At 32.7% G+C, this 14,942-nt stretch overlaps 2 protein-coding genes across 4 annotated transcripts; one reads left to right on the top strand and one right to left on the bottom strand.

Annotated features, from left to right (window-relative positions):
* The first annotated feature begins 6,868 nt into the window (after positions 1-6,868).
* LOC120080325 (signal peptidase complex catalytic subunit SEC11C-like) lies at positions 6,869-12,189 on the top strand. 3 transcript variants are annotated; one of them, XM_039034963.1, is made up of 8 exons: positions 6,869-7,163; positions 8,091-8,149; positions 8,849-8,920; positions 10,188-10,223; positions 10,798-10,843; positions 10,974-11,061; positions 11,242-11,299; positions 11,917-12,189. In XM_039034963.1, the coding sequence occupies exons 1-8, from the start codon at positions 7,085-7,087 to the stop codon at positions 11,965-11,967; spliced, it is 489 nt and encodes a 162-aa protein (XP_038890891.1). In that variant the 5' UTR covers positions 6,869-7,084; the 3' UTR covers positions 11,968-12,189. The 3 variants fall into 3 exon arrangements, 2 of the variants coding, with proteins under 2 accessions (XP_038890891.1, XP_038890890.1); XR_005482474.1 differs by having other exon boundaries at positions 6,872-7,163; positions 8,037-8,149; positions 10,974-11,076; XM_039034962.1 differs by having other exon boundaries at positions 6,872-7,163; positions 8,037-8,149.
* Positions 12,190-12,340: 151 nt separating this feature from the next.
* LOC120080327 (uncharacterized protein At2g34160-like) lies at positions 12,341-14,411 on the bottom strand. The gene is made up of 5 exons (XM_039034964.1): positions 14,163-14,411; positions 14,017-14,065; positions 13,194-13,256; positions 13,051-13,115; positions 12,341-12,658 (listed from the first exon to the last, which is right to left on the bottom strand). The coding sequence occupies exons 1-5, from the start codon at positions 14,289-14,291 to the stop codon at positions 12,560-12,562; spliced, it is 405 nt and encodes a 134-aa protein (XP_038890892.1). The 5' UTR covers positions 14,292-14,411; the 3' UTR covers positions 12,341-12,559.
* Positions 14,412-14,942: the final 531 nt, after the last annotated feature.

Raw genomic sequence — 14,942 nt, 5'->3', positions numbered from 1 at the left:
TTCTTTGTGCCAGTTCAGTCAGTTTATATGCATGTTTTTAATGAATACGACTTCTTAAGCTCACGACAGTTCTCAGAGTTCTCAGAGTGAATGAGTCAAAGTACTATTGATTTTCAACATCGTAAGTTTCATAGTTAGACATAGAAGAGGTCTTCACATTTCTTGAGGTACTAGTATCGATACGTCAAATGGTGATCTCGTTTCACATCCATTTTTTGGAAGAACATCCCAGAAGGTGTTAGGTACTGAGTTAGAATGCAGTACAACCTTTCATCCACAGATCGACGGTTAGACTAAGCATTAAACCGAGACATGTTACACGCTTACGTGTTGAATTTGGCAGGAAGTTGAGACTCTCACTTGCATCATATGGAGTTTGCATATGTCATCAATTATCAGGTTACGAATGACATGACATCATTGGAAGCTTTTATGGGAAGAATTGTAGGTCTTATGTTTATTGAGATAAAGAAAAAGAATGAAAATTGTTGGGTTTTAAGTTATTTCAAGTTACTAATAGCGCTATCTAGAACAACAAAGCGAGGTGAAATTAGTGCAAAATAGACAGAAAAGTTACGTATTAATAGGCGAAAAGACTTGATATTCATTGTGTAAAAGATAAAGTGTTCTCGAAAGTGGCTCATATAAAGGTGTTTTGAGGTTTGGAAAGAAGGAAAAATTAGATCTATGTTTTACTGGATCATTTGAAATTTTAGAGCTAGTTGGCCATGTAGCTTTATTTTTAGCTTTGCCACGTCTCTTTATGTAGTTCGTGATGTTTTTCACATCTCTAAGCTGAGAAAGTTTATTGCAGATCCATCTCATGTATAGGACCTTGAGCCCTTACAATTGAATGAGAACCGAGTTATGAGGAGAGACCTACTTAAATTCTTGTAAGGAAGTGAAAGTTTTGCGCAATTGAAAGATAACACAAGTGAAAGTTCTTTGGTGGAATCATCAATTCAAAAAAGCAACATGGGAATGATAGGATGAGATGACAACACAATACCTATAACTTTTTCAGGATTAAAACTTTCGAGGATAAAATTTTCTTAAGGAGGAAAAAAATTATCTTAATTTTATTTGAATTAATTTGGTGAAAGATCTTATATGTAGATTTTGTTTTGGATTTTAGAGTCAAACTTGAATTTTTGGATAAGATAATTAATAAAAAGATATGTGGTTAAAATTTGGAATTTTATTTTTTCTTAAAATATTAGAAAATTGAACAGTTTGAAGAAGAGAGAGAGGTCAAACTTAGGATTTTACTAGGACAAGTTTATACAAATGTTTATGATTAAAAAAAAAAAAGAAAATCAAAATTATATTCTTGTTCTTCTTCTTCAACCCACTCGCATTCCGTCCGTTGTAGGACACGTCTGTGGTTGATGCGTTCTCGTTATATGATGAATTAATTACTATGTGATACCTTACAACACATAGTTTTACCTAGTTAGACCCAAGTATAAATCCAACCAGAATCCTAGTAAGTTCATGGTCAAACGCAGGGATTGCGTTCCACCGATGAGTTATCAATGATTGTTTCGACCTTTACGCAAGTTGTTTTGTTAAGTATGCATGAGTTTGTTTCTATTCTACTAAAATAAAATAAATAATAGTGAACGTGATGGTAATCATAGTCGTAAGCAAAACAACCTATGCGGAAAGATTTCAATTTCCAATGAATAAAAGTAGGGTTGATAAAAATATTCACTAACAATTTCTAAGTAAATGCATAAATCATGCGTTCAAGAAAATCACTAAAAAATCAGAACTTACACTTTTAATTGTAAATTGCCACACTTTCCTATTTCTAGGATGCATGCGATGTGTGTTTAATGCAAAAGATGTATTTATTTCTAAAGGTAATCTCTTCTTGTTTTATGAGGTCTAAATTTTTTACTCTTTCAAGTATAGATTCGTTCTATTTAGAACAATCTTTCGACTTATTCAAATAGTTTATAAAGCATGCATCAAACAAGTTGAACACACGATTAAGTTTTACTTAGTTCATGTTAATTACAATGTTTCTCAACTCATTAAGAAATTAGCTGCTCATGATAGATGGTGAAGAGATGGATAAACAAAATACTATATATGCATTCATATTGATAAAAGAGGTTTCTCAACGTTTTTACACAATATAAATGACAATAATAGAAAAAAAGAGATAGATATAGAATATCAAGCCGTGGTATGCAATTTCTTGCTCCCTCCGGTGTTGTGGATGGATGCCTTGCTAGATTGTGCTGAAGGTGAAGTCTCCCCTTCGTTTTTTGGAAAAAAATCTTGAGTTCTCACTCAAGATTCCATAAGGACTCGAAAGGAAGTGTTTATGAAGTGAAAATTTGTGCAGAGTTTCCTCTAACATCTTCTCGGTCGTGTCACTTTGCATGGAACTCTTGTGCGTATTTGTAGGCATCAAGGGGCATTTCTTCTTCTCTCACTAATGATTGAACCGACAAGGTGCATTAATTTTCATACCCCAATGCACCGCTGCTTCACTCAGCAGTTCATTGGCTTTTCCGTGAAACTTTCTTGTCAACCACCAACTATAATTTGACCTCCATTGCCCTACGTGTCATTTCACCTTCTATCACATGAAGCTATGTGTTCCCACCATGCGAATCCAATTTTGGCATTAGGATTTTTCTTCTGCGATGACATCTTATGATCATATGAATAGATTTTTGCATTCACAAAGCACGATTTTTATAACTTTTGGATTACAAGATTGTGTTTATATGTGATTGCATAATATAATTGATTCCATGATTTTCTTACCAAGCTGTCGCATTTTTCATGATTTTTCCTAATTGTTTTAGGAAAAAAAATACAATAACTTGTATTTCTATAAGTTATCAGTGGTCCAATGTTGACTCCTACCGCCGACCAGTAGACCAACCATCCAGCCGCGTTTCACTTAGTCGTGAGACTGTTCGATTCGCGTTTCATCCCGCCTTTGATTTAGGTTGTTCAGTCGCCGTCTACGCACGACTCTACGGCCAAACCATAGGTAAGCTGCCGCCTACATTTTTGTCCAGCTGGAATATTGAGTTTAAAGTAAGGGTTGGTTGTTATTATTATTATTATTATTTTCATATATTTGGTGAATTTCATGGATGTTATGGATTGGTCTTGAATGCCTATGAATGCCCATCGAGTTTTGGATTTAATCTTGATTGGTTCTTGAATGCCAAATAAGTTTTTGGCCTAAGTTCTTTCGCTCTTGACATTTAAAGGTCGAATTTGAGTTTTTTGAAGGAATTGAGGTGCTGTCCACTTGGTTGGAGACTTTGGTTTAGGAAGTTGGATTTGAAGGTTTAATGTTGTTGTCCATCATAATTAAAAGTAAAATTTTGGTGGTTTAGCTTATGGGTCGTGCTGATTTTGAAGCTTTGAATTGCTTACCACTAATTGGGTTAGTTTTGGAGGCTATTATGATTACTTTTGTGTTTGCTTAAGCCTAAGTATCTAAATTAATTTCAATTTATGTTTAAGGGAGAATTCAAGAATTTTATCCAAGATAAAAAGAGATTATTTGGCTTGGTTACACTATCAGGACTTAAATTGTAAACTTTTTACTACTGGTTCACCCTCAAATAACACCCTAACTAAGTTGATGTTAAGATTGTGTATACACGTGAAAGTATGATATTAGTGTAATGAAATGATTTGTTAGGATTTACTAATGGATGGACTGTTGAGGGTATTCCAAATACCTATAAATTATGCTACTAAGATCATGATAACATGTTTATGGTTTGATACAAAAATTTGGATGTTATATGTTGTATGTTGGACTGATGGTGACTGTTAGTATTCTATCGAGTAGTGTACATCTTATGTTTATGAACCCTTGGGTTCACTATTTATGACTAATTCGTTGTTTCTGAGGGATCATCACTATTGCTACGATTTGTGTTCCTTTAGGCTCACTAGACTACCATGATATGTTTTCCTTCAGGTTCATTAGACTGCCACGATATGTGTCCCTTTAGCTTCACTAGACTGCTATGATATGTGTTCCTTCGGGTTCACTAGACTATCATGATATGTGTTCCTTCATGATCACTACCTATGAAAGCGTGCCTTCGGGTTTGTCCCTTATACTTATGCCTATGACACATGATGGACACCTGTGTCTCGATAGGAAGGCTAACGATCACCTAGTGGGTCACTTACTGAATATTTTTATACTCACCCTTTCGTATGATATGTTTTTCAAGTATAAGCAAGGATAGACTGGTGAATGATAAGAAAAATTCACAATCGTACCATTGGGATCAGATAGAAACTTCCACATATGTTTTTTTTTTATGTTTTTCATGTTACCATTGTTAACAGTCAAATGTTTGGAGTTTTAAATCATATTTCTTATTTGAATTTACGTTTTAGGGGGACCCTGATCAAAGATTTTCATTTATTTGGATTTTTATAAAAGTAATTTATTTTATGAAATTCTTTTGGTTTTGGTCATATTTTGTAAAATAGTCATTTTGAAATTTATGCATGCATGTAGTAATAGTCTAATACTAGTCTAAGAAAGTCGGGTCGTTAGAAAAATAAAGTTCATGAAATAAATTTATAACTTAACAAAAAGGTAAAATAGGGATAATTTTATATTTGAGAGAAAGCATAAGCCAAATTTGAAGGTAAAATCGAAAAAGTTGTCTCATCTTAAAGGATGTGAGAGAGGCAGGAAAGATGCCAATTTAGAGTAAGTGAAGTAATTGAACCACAACCCAATTAATCAACCTCGTCCTTAGAGGAAGCTGAGGCCGAGGCAAACTCACCTCTCTCATTTTGACAAATGCCAAATATGAGAGGGACGAAGCAATTGAACAGCTCGACCGAATTGGTCTAACTCGGTCGAGCCTCAACTTGCCTATTTTCTTTGCACGGATGCCAAAGAAGAGAGGGAAAAATAATTGGGTTGTTTTCCCAATTACCCACCTCGGTAGAGGTCAAAGCCAACTTGTCCCATTCTTTGGATCTTGTTCTCAATAGGCCCTTGTCCAGCAGCCTCGTGTGGCCTGATCCAAACTTCGATAGTCATATTTCTAAAAGGATAAAGAAAACTTAATCCTTTTTCCATAAGCTCCACTAGATATAAGGCATGACAATTCCATGTGAGGGTAAGTTCAGCTTCTCCCCTAAAAAGCTTGTACCACTGTATTGAAAAATAAGTTAAGCATCAGAGTGATTGCAGCAAACACCAAGCTAGTGTGTTATTTTGATTATTTTGTGGGTGATCTCTTTCCAAAATACAAATTTATTGTTGGTGGCACGTTAATGTTTGATGAGTTATTTTGGTTAGATTTTGCCATCAACATATAACATTTTTCTTGTTTCTAATATTAAATTTATACCCATGACGGACTATAAATTAGGAACTTTGAAAACATTTAGTTTGATGCGTAGGTTTAGAATCTTAAGTTTGAGGATTAGACTGAAGGGTTAGGAAGCCTAGGTTTAAGAAAATTGTGTTTGGAGTGCAAGTTTTAGAAGTATGAGTTTAAGAAGCCTGTGTTTGGAGTGCAGACTTAGGAAACATGTGAATGAAGTGCAGACTTATAAATCTTGAGTTTGTGAAATATTTTCTTGTATTTAACCCGTGGTTATATTTTAGGTTAATTCAAACTCGTCATCTTAATTATTTTAATAATAGTTAAATTTAAAATAAACTAAAAAATTTATAAGAATATATATATATAATTTTGAAATAGATATGTGACTATATTTATAATTTAATTTAATTTATTTTTTAATAATTTGGTATTTTGATTTTACTATGTTTTGAGATAAGACTTCATAGATTTTTGTCACTTTAACTAATTTGAAAATGATCGATTTTTTTTTATCGTAATATGCTAACTTCAAATTGAAATAAACTAATATTTTATTCTTAAATTCAATTATTGAAAATTTAGAATATATATATATATATATATATATATATATAATATATATATATATATATATATATATATATTATATATATATATTTATTTATTTATTTTTATCAAATTACATTTGAGGAATAAAAAAATCATAAAGTTTGATTTCTAAATTTTATTTGGCGCTAAGTTGTTACCAATATTTTAATCTTCTACATTTAAAAAATAATTATAAATCTTTGAGCTAGTTCACACACACACACAATTATACAATTATCAATATATTCAACATATAATTGAGATCTCAATAGACGGATGATCGATTTTCAACTAGGAAAAATAGAAAATAAATGAAATCTCCTAAAATGAAGGAAACATTAATTTTAAACGAAGAAGGAAGAGAGAGAATTAATAAAGATAATCTTACAATAATAATAATTTAAAAAACCAAAAGAAAAAATAGTTAAAGAGAAAGTGCATTTTAAAAATTTAGAAGAGAGAGTGTATTTTAAAAAATATTATTGTAGTTAAACTAAGCGCCTCTTTGAAATGATTTAGAGAAAAAAAATATTCGCTGGTGGGTCATTGGAAATGGCAATCGAAGGCTGAGGTGGTGATCGAAGTCGGCCAATGGCGATCACTTTAGAGACAGTGTTCAGAAGTTGGCTTAGAACTTCCTAGGTTAAATTAGAAAAAAAAAAAACTAATTCATGAGTTTGAATAGTGTTTACAATTCGAATCCATAGGACAAGGGTGTAGGAAGCCAAATCCATTCAATCCCAACCTTGAAAAAAGGCTGGTTATATATCAAAGGAAAATTAAAACGAGGCTATACGCCCAAATTTCTTTTTTTTTTTTCAACAGAAAAGAACTACCTCACAACACAATACACGTTGTAATCTAAAACATTTTTTTCTTTAGGTGGGCCCACCGCCATGATCGTTGGAACCAATAGAAATCGAGGAGCCACGCTAGCTCAAACCGGGGACGACTGAACCCGCGTAATCGTGAATAGTCGAAACTCGAGAAGTTCTTTCTTCAAAAGAAAAACCCAGTTTTCATTTCTGTATATTATTCCTTAAATAGCGAGAAATTTTCATTCTTGTTTTAGATCCAATTCCATTTCCATTGATCGCATAAACCCCATTCCATAGCTCTCAAAAACATCATAGAAAGGAGTCAAAATGGGTTGGATTAGAGAGACAATCGAGTCTTTCAAATCCATAAAAATCAGAAAGGCTCTATCTCAGGCCATTAGTTTTGGTACGTAAATTCAATCTTCATATTTCATTCACATTCTGTTATATATCAATTGAGTATTCTTCTTGGAAGCATTCTTTTGGTTTTTCTTGCTGATTCAAATTGACGGGGTTTGAATTTTAACTGTTTAAAGCTTTATTCCTCTCCAAATGGTCTGCGTCTCCAGCTCTGTTCTTCATTTTATGATTGAATAAGTGATATTATGAATTGTCCCCCATTGTCTAGCTATAGCTGCAGAGGTTTAATCACACGTTTAATCTCTAATTTTGGTCTATTGAGCTTCAATCTCTGGAAAGTCTAAACTGTGATACTGTATTACTCCTACTTTAATTTAACACCGTTAACTCAATGTTGGAGTTGGACAAATGTTTGCTGATTCGACATGATTTGATAGATTAATAGTAGAAAGAAATGAACAATTATAAACTTGATTTTGACTTTTTTAGGTTCTATAGTTCTTTATCCAACTCACTACTTTCTCCCAGCATCTATTTGTAGTCGTGCAGTGTCAAATCAGTTAACAGTTAACAAATGTTTGTTAGGCATGTCATTTCATAATTTGTAAGGCAAACGGTGAAAGTGGTATAGAATTATAATCTAAAATTTAGAGATATAAATGAATGTTTGAACCTTAGAACTAAATAGATACAACCATCAAAGTTTAGCAAAATCCGAGCACGAAACTTATAATTGTAGTTCGAATATCCTCATTACTGTTCCTAAAAGGAACATACATAATATACGTATAAGAAGGGAGAAGACAGACTTGGCTGTGTTTTGTCTTTATATTAAAATTCCTAAGTCCTGGAATTCAACTGCAACATGCATTTTTCTTCTGCATTCCTTTGCTCTAAGAATAAAATCATAATGTATCAGGTTTGATTATTTCGTTTGCATTGATGATTTGGAAAGCATTGATGTGCTGGACAGGCAGTATGTCACCTGTGGTGGTTGTACTCACTGGAAGTATGGAACCTGGTTTTGCTAGGGTGAGCTGATCCTATAAGATATGCAAGTTTCCATTTCATTCTCTAAGTAGATTGGTTCCAACTTTAACTATGTATTTGCTTGAACTATCGACATCAAACTGCCTTTGGTTATATAAAATCGGATTTTTTGGTTTTTAGAAGTTTATGAACGGATGAACTGCTCATAAGATATGCTAATTCTCATCTGCAGTTATATAAATTTGAAGTAAGTTTAGTCGTTGTTTAGCTTTTGATTTAATCAGCTCATGGAATTTCACCAGATGAAACAGACTGTGCTGATCTTGAGTAGAAAACATATTAACTTAAAATTTTTGTTGTCTTTCAAATTTTGAGGTCTGTGTCTGTTTGATCTTTGAATGTTTCAGGTCATTGAACTTTCAATTATATGTGTAATAGACCCTTACAAATTTAAAATTAAAAAAAAAATTGTTCTATTAGTTATAAATTAGAATTTTATGTCAAAAGTCAAGGAATAAATGTGTAATTTGGAAACTTCAAGAATTGAATAGACAAAAATCTCAAAATTGAGAGACTAAATTTGTAATTTAACCTAACTCATACTTCTGCAGTGCTTCATCTTGGTTTATATTCACCTAGCTCTGCTCGCATATCTGATAATACATCATGGCCAACCACAAATGGGGGAAAGCTTATGGTAATTTTGGGTTAGCTTCCTATGACGAGTTTTATCTGGTGCAGGGCGACATTCTCTTCCTCCACATGAACAAAGGTCCAATTCGTGCAGGGGAGATCGTCGTGTATAACGTCGAGGTAAGTTTGGTCCTCATAGTCTCATGGTTCATGAACTGATGTGATACATTTCTACACTGGTTACAGTTAATTGTGATTATGAAAGCAATTTGGATTTTGCAATGTTTTGGAATTCAATTTCCTGGTAGGGGAGTGAATAGACCTCTTCTTTGTCAAGATGGTAGTATTTCTTTTTCTTACTTTGATTTGTGTTGATATTTTACCTCATTCACCTCTTATCACTAATTGACTTTTGAATAAGGAAACAATCTTTATATAGGTCAAGATATGACTCTTCTCCTCGTAACTTGCAACTTTTAAGCCTCGTCGGTGATTATTTGGTAGTTAAAAATTGTGCTTGTATTCTAACAATTTCTTTATCACGGTTTCCATCTTTTCTAAAGAAGCATTTGAATTCATAGTCAAATTCCAAAAACAAAAGCAAGCTTTTTAAAATATATATTTTTTAGTTTTCGAAACTTGGTTTAGATTTTGAAGACATCCTTAGAAAGTAGATAGACAAAACAAAAAAACCCACATAGGAAATTGGTGTTTATAAGCTTAACTTTCAAAAACCAGAAACAAAATTCAAAATGGTTTTCAAACAAAGCCTTAACTTTCAGTATTTTGAGTCATGTTCATATCTATGTTTGCATTTAGATAATCTCCAATCTAATCTGTAACAAATACTCTTTTAGGTAGACAATTGCTTACAAAGCTATAAACTTCAAAGCCATCTTTTGGATTCGTTACCAAACATACTTTGTTGAAGAAATTAGCATAAACGGAATAGAGACAAAAAGTTGGAAGAAAGAAACATTTATTAAGAAAGTTCAAAGACGGACACTTTTGAGAGAATACTTCTTCACTCTCTCAATATTCACTCACTCACTTCTCCTGACTCTAAGCTTGTCTAACTTTATAGCCTTCTCTTGACGTACATATGAGGACACACTTACTTATAAGCACGAGATCCTTGGACTCCAATAGACTCTTCTTGGATCTATAGCATTCTAGATACTTCAACGAGTGTATCATTATCTAAAGGAATTCTTGAATTCCTTGGAGCCTAAAGAAAGGTTAAGGCACTTCTAGATCCTTACCTTTGTGGTATTTATTTACAACTTGCATATTTCAATATAACTCTAGAAAAATCTAATTTACACATTTATGTCATATCGTAGATACTTCAAGAATCTTTTAGATCAGTTAGTGTTGCTTTTTTTTTAACATATTTTGTTTCACATTTGAAAATTGTCTGCTAACATCCATTTGTAACATTTGCCAGGGACGCGACATTCCAATTGTCCATCGTGTAATTAAGGTAAGGTTTTTTCAGTAGAATTTCTCTATCTTTAAATTGTACTAAGCGTGCGGACAACTCATTTCATTGTAGATCATATGTTTCATTCAAGGACTTTATGTTTAACTAGATGGTTTGTTCAACACAACCATATTTTCTAGGCAGGAAACGATTCCTTACCTGTGAAAGGAGAACTTCGATATCCTCGTTTTGTTTTCATTGTCCAAAGTTCCCTAGAACTTGTTGCAAATAAGTTGACCTATAGCAAAGAAACAAAGAGAATTCTTCATTCGTTGGGTTTAGCTCACCCTGCAAATTCTCAATTCCCTTATTTTCTTAAGAAAAAAAAAATCAACATTTCCATTGTGGCAGAAAGAAAATCGACAAAACATAAAAAATAAGCAACAGAATGTCACTAGTGTGAATTCTAAATAACAAGTAATTTAACTTAATTAAAAAGTGATTTTTTTTCTTAATTTAAATATTAGTTTGTTTGTTTTTATAATTTTGTTTTCAGAAATATCCATTTTAAGCCTTGCTTAAAACTTTAGATGTAAACTGTAACTTGATTTACACAAAATGTTATCCTCATCAGGTTCACGAGACAAGAGATACGGGAGAAGTTTATTTTCTTACAAAAGGTACTTAAACTTGTAGCATGACTTAAAAAACTTGTGAAGGGAGGATGATATGGTTTTGAATTGGGATAAAGTGATTTTGCTGAATGTTTGGCAATGAGCTTTGCTTGTTTCTTGTGTGTTAAACTTCCAGGTGACAGTAATGAGTTTGATGATATTCCACTGTATGCTGAGAATCAGCTTTGGTTGGAAAGACAACATATAATGGGAAAAGCCATCGGGTAAATTCGCAAGAAGTAATGATAAAACGACGAGTCCTGCACGTGCTTATACTTCTTATTATTCCGAGTTTTAACCATAGTCGTCAACTTCATGCATCAAGGCTCTATTTTATACAAGCTGTTTAGAAATAGGCTAAGAAAGACAGTTTCTTGATATCAAAATTTTGTTCTTCTTTGCAGTTTCTTGCCGTATGTTGGATATGCAACAATTATCATGACAGACATGCCTATAATCAAGGTTTGAACTTGTTGGAAACTCACAAGTTTTCATCTACACTCCTTTACTTGATTAATACTTGAAAAAAGATATATTTTGGGTTTAATTTCCATTTGGTCCCTAGATTCCAAAATGTTACATCTAGTCTTTAAGTTTTTTAATTTGGTTCCGATTTAGTCTCTATTTTCAAAATGTTACAATTTTACCTTGAGATTTGAGTTTTGTTTCAAATTTTAATTAATGAAAAATCAAGATTAAAAGTGTAAAATCACACATGAAAACCAAATTGTAAGTATAAAATTGTAACATTTTAAAACTCGAGACTAAATTGAAACAAAACTCGAAATAAATGTATAACATTTTGGGACTTAAGGACCAAATAAAAATTAGACCAAAAAGATATTTTTTTCCTAATAATTATTAATTATTAATATACTAAATATTAGGGGGCGGGGGGGAAAATGAAAGAATAGCCAAAAGACTGACTAGGTGGGCATATGGTTTTCGATTTTTTTTTCCTCCTCTCTCCCCATCCCCAAATAGAGAGTTTGCTTCCAAATTCAATTTTGAATATGGCTTGATTTCAGATTTTGTATTGAAGTGTGTTCTTTACTAACTCTGTTTCATTGTTATTGCAGTACATACTTATTGGTGTATTGGGATTGCTGGTCTTAACCTCTAATGATTAGGGAATGAAAATTTCTGTACTCTTAATTTATACCTAATATAAAGGATAGGAAGAGTTATGAGAGGGCAAGGCCTGATTATTCTTTCTATTGTAAGGAATAATTTATTTAGGCTGTGGAAATGAAATATAGAACTCAACATTCAATCACTTGGGCCATGTCTAATTTACATTCTCATCCATTGACAATATTACATGTAATAAAAATAGCTCAAATGCTCTCAAATTTGCTTCAACACCAACATCATTACATTTCAATATCTACTCTTGATATGCCAATCACAATCAACACTCAAATGTCTGGGCAAGGAAATTTCATATAGGAAAATAAAATTTGTGAAAAGAAGGATAAAAAAAGCAGATGATAGATAGCAAAAAAGAATACAAAACTTGGTTTCCTATATGGTAAAAGAAAGACTCCAAATAAATTGTGAAGATCCCTAAAACGAAATTTATGAACAAACTCACAATGAAAATAAAATAGTGCCTCAGCTTCTAGCGTATCTGTAAAGAGCTACAAATAATTGAAGGAAAATTCGATATCGCTAACAAAATTATAGCTAAAATAAAAAGATATAGCAAACGTAATCCATCTTTTAACTCTGCTCGTCTGCATCACCTATCTCCCCCCTTTCCTCAGCAGCAGCGGCCATCAATTCATCGAAGTTTTTGGTTTTACCCAGCAATATCTCAATCTGATGAGGCCAAAGTTATAATAATAACTATTCAAGAAGCTCTTGGAGAAAAAGAATCACAAATTCATTGAGTTCCCATGGTAATAGAAGACCGCTATCTAATACCTTTTCATTTAACATGAACAGGTATAACTAATAACAAATAATGAATTTATAAAAGAATTTTACGACTTCAATCTCCTTGTCATACAAAACAAACATAGACCAAGACCATGGAACTAAGCATTGCAGACCAGTCTTGTCGTTATTTTAATGTCTAAATGCAAATTGAACCATATGATTACGCTAATCAGCCATTATAAAAAATCCTACATACCAAATAAATCCCTTGTTTGTATTAGTCAAGTATTTACTTACTAGAAGATCTTAAATATACATAAAGTAATCTTCACCTTAGCTTTCTGGACAGGTCTTCCTCTAGAGTCATCCTTGATATCAACAGTTGAGGTTGCAATCTCTGTAAATTTAATACAAGTCACTAAAAGGAACTAAAGTAACTATTCTTGTCTGAAAGTAAGAAGGCCAGAAATCTTACTCTTCTCAATAGCCAATCCATTGTTTTTCAAAATTTCGGCAACTGTAACAACTGTGGCAATTGCTGCAAAACGTTGCAAGTACATACCCTTATTAATGGAGGATATGGAGATAAAGTCCTTTCATAGGAAAGGTAAAATAGATAAATGACCAAAAACCAAATGTAACCAATGCAGGAAAAATCTTCAACAAAATTTCTTAAAGCCAAACCTGCTGGCCTCGTTCTGAATACAAGGTGAATATCAATCATCCAAAAACTTGATATTAACAAAGATGATATTAATATATGCCTACCAAACTTTTCCAAAACATCATTCACAGTCCATTTATTTCCAATAATACTCATGTCCCCCCAGTCATCCAATTTTTTACGTCATTCATCATTGTTAATGTTTTTTTCAGGGATAAGAAACAATTTCATCGATAAATGAAATATGGAAAGCGATACAAAAGAAACAATTTCACTTTGCATTGTTAATGTTAATCCGGATACTGCGGCATAGCATCCAGGTAGTGAGATAAGAAGTATTGAGCTCGTCAGATCCAAGGAAGACTAAAAGAGAGTCAAATGGCCATTGGCAACAAGAAAGGAAACAAACGTATAGGAAATTGCTCAGGCGAAGGTTGAATATAAGCTACCAAAAAACTCCACATTACTTCACTTCATCATTAACTGATATTCCCAGAACTCGGCATTTAAAGTCCTTTTACGGCAGTCTTCAAATCAAATACAATTACACAGTTCCATTTGTTCTAGGGTTCATGATTTAAAGTCGATAAAAGTACTTAAAGAACAAAATAAAAGCATAAAGCAGCAAAATTACCCATTCCCAGAGCAGAAAGTTCAACCTCATCATGCTGCTGCATGTACCTCTACATTGAAAACCAAAAACGAAAATCAGAAACACGAAAATAGTATAATTAAACTGGATACAGTTAAATGGAATCGAAACATTGGGAAATAGCAAACCTTAGCGAGATTGACATAGAAGAACAAGGGTTTCTTGGTGTTGGAGACCTGAATCCGATTCTTCTTATATGAATCATATGAATCGGAACTCAAGTTCATGGAGTTAACGCCTTCTACAATTTCTTCCATCAAGCTCTTCCTCAACCTCGCAAAAACCCTGGAATTCAACTCAAAACCCTAGTTTTTCGGGTTATTGGAGGTCGAAGGAAGAGTTATTAATAAGCTCTGATTTTCTGTTGCTTCCTTTGTTAGCAGTTTTCTTCCTTTTATGTGTATGCAAAAGTACTATAATACCCTTTTCTCCTACTAATTTTCCCCCATTTTTTCTTTAGTATTTTTCTTTTTCATTCTAAGTGATAATTTTTAATTTTGATTTGTTGTGGGTTCAAAATTTTATTTTGATTTAGTTTGATATTGTTTTAATTTTTAAAATAATTATTAGTAACTATGTTTTTAGAAAAATAGTTGCATTATGAAGCCATCAGGAGAGAGTTATTCGAGGATGAATATTGATGTCGTAGGGTCAAAGAATGGTTTGAGTGGTGAGATCAATGGGATTATTCGTGATTGGAATGATCGGCTATTGGTAGTGGATGCATCCCTATGTCTACCAATTGGTCGATCAAAGTCTTAGAAGCTAAAGCCATTGTTAATGGCTTAAATCACATTTTGGTTTATTAGGATGAGCAGAATCTTCTAGTGGAGATGAGTGGAGATGGAATCAGATTCAATCGAAGTCATCAAGTTTTTGAATTGTGAAACTTCTAAATTATCAGAGTT

This window comes from Benincasa hispida, chromosome 6, assembly GCF_009727055.1.
Source record: "Benincasa hispida cultivar B227 chromosome 6, ASM972705v1, whole genome shotgun sequence".
Taxonomy (NCBI): domain Eukaryota; kingdom Viridiplantae; phylum Streptophyta; class Magnoliopsida; order Cucurbitales; family Cucurbitaceae; genus Benincasa; species Benincasa hispida.
This window is presented reverse-complemented; position numbering and strand designations above follow the sequence as displayed.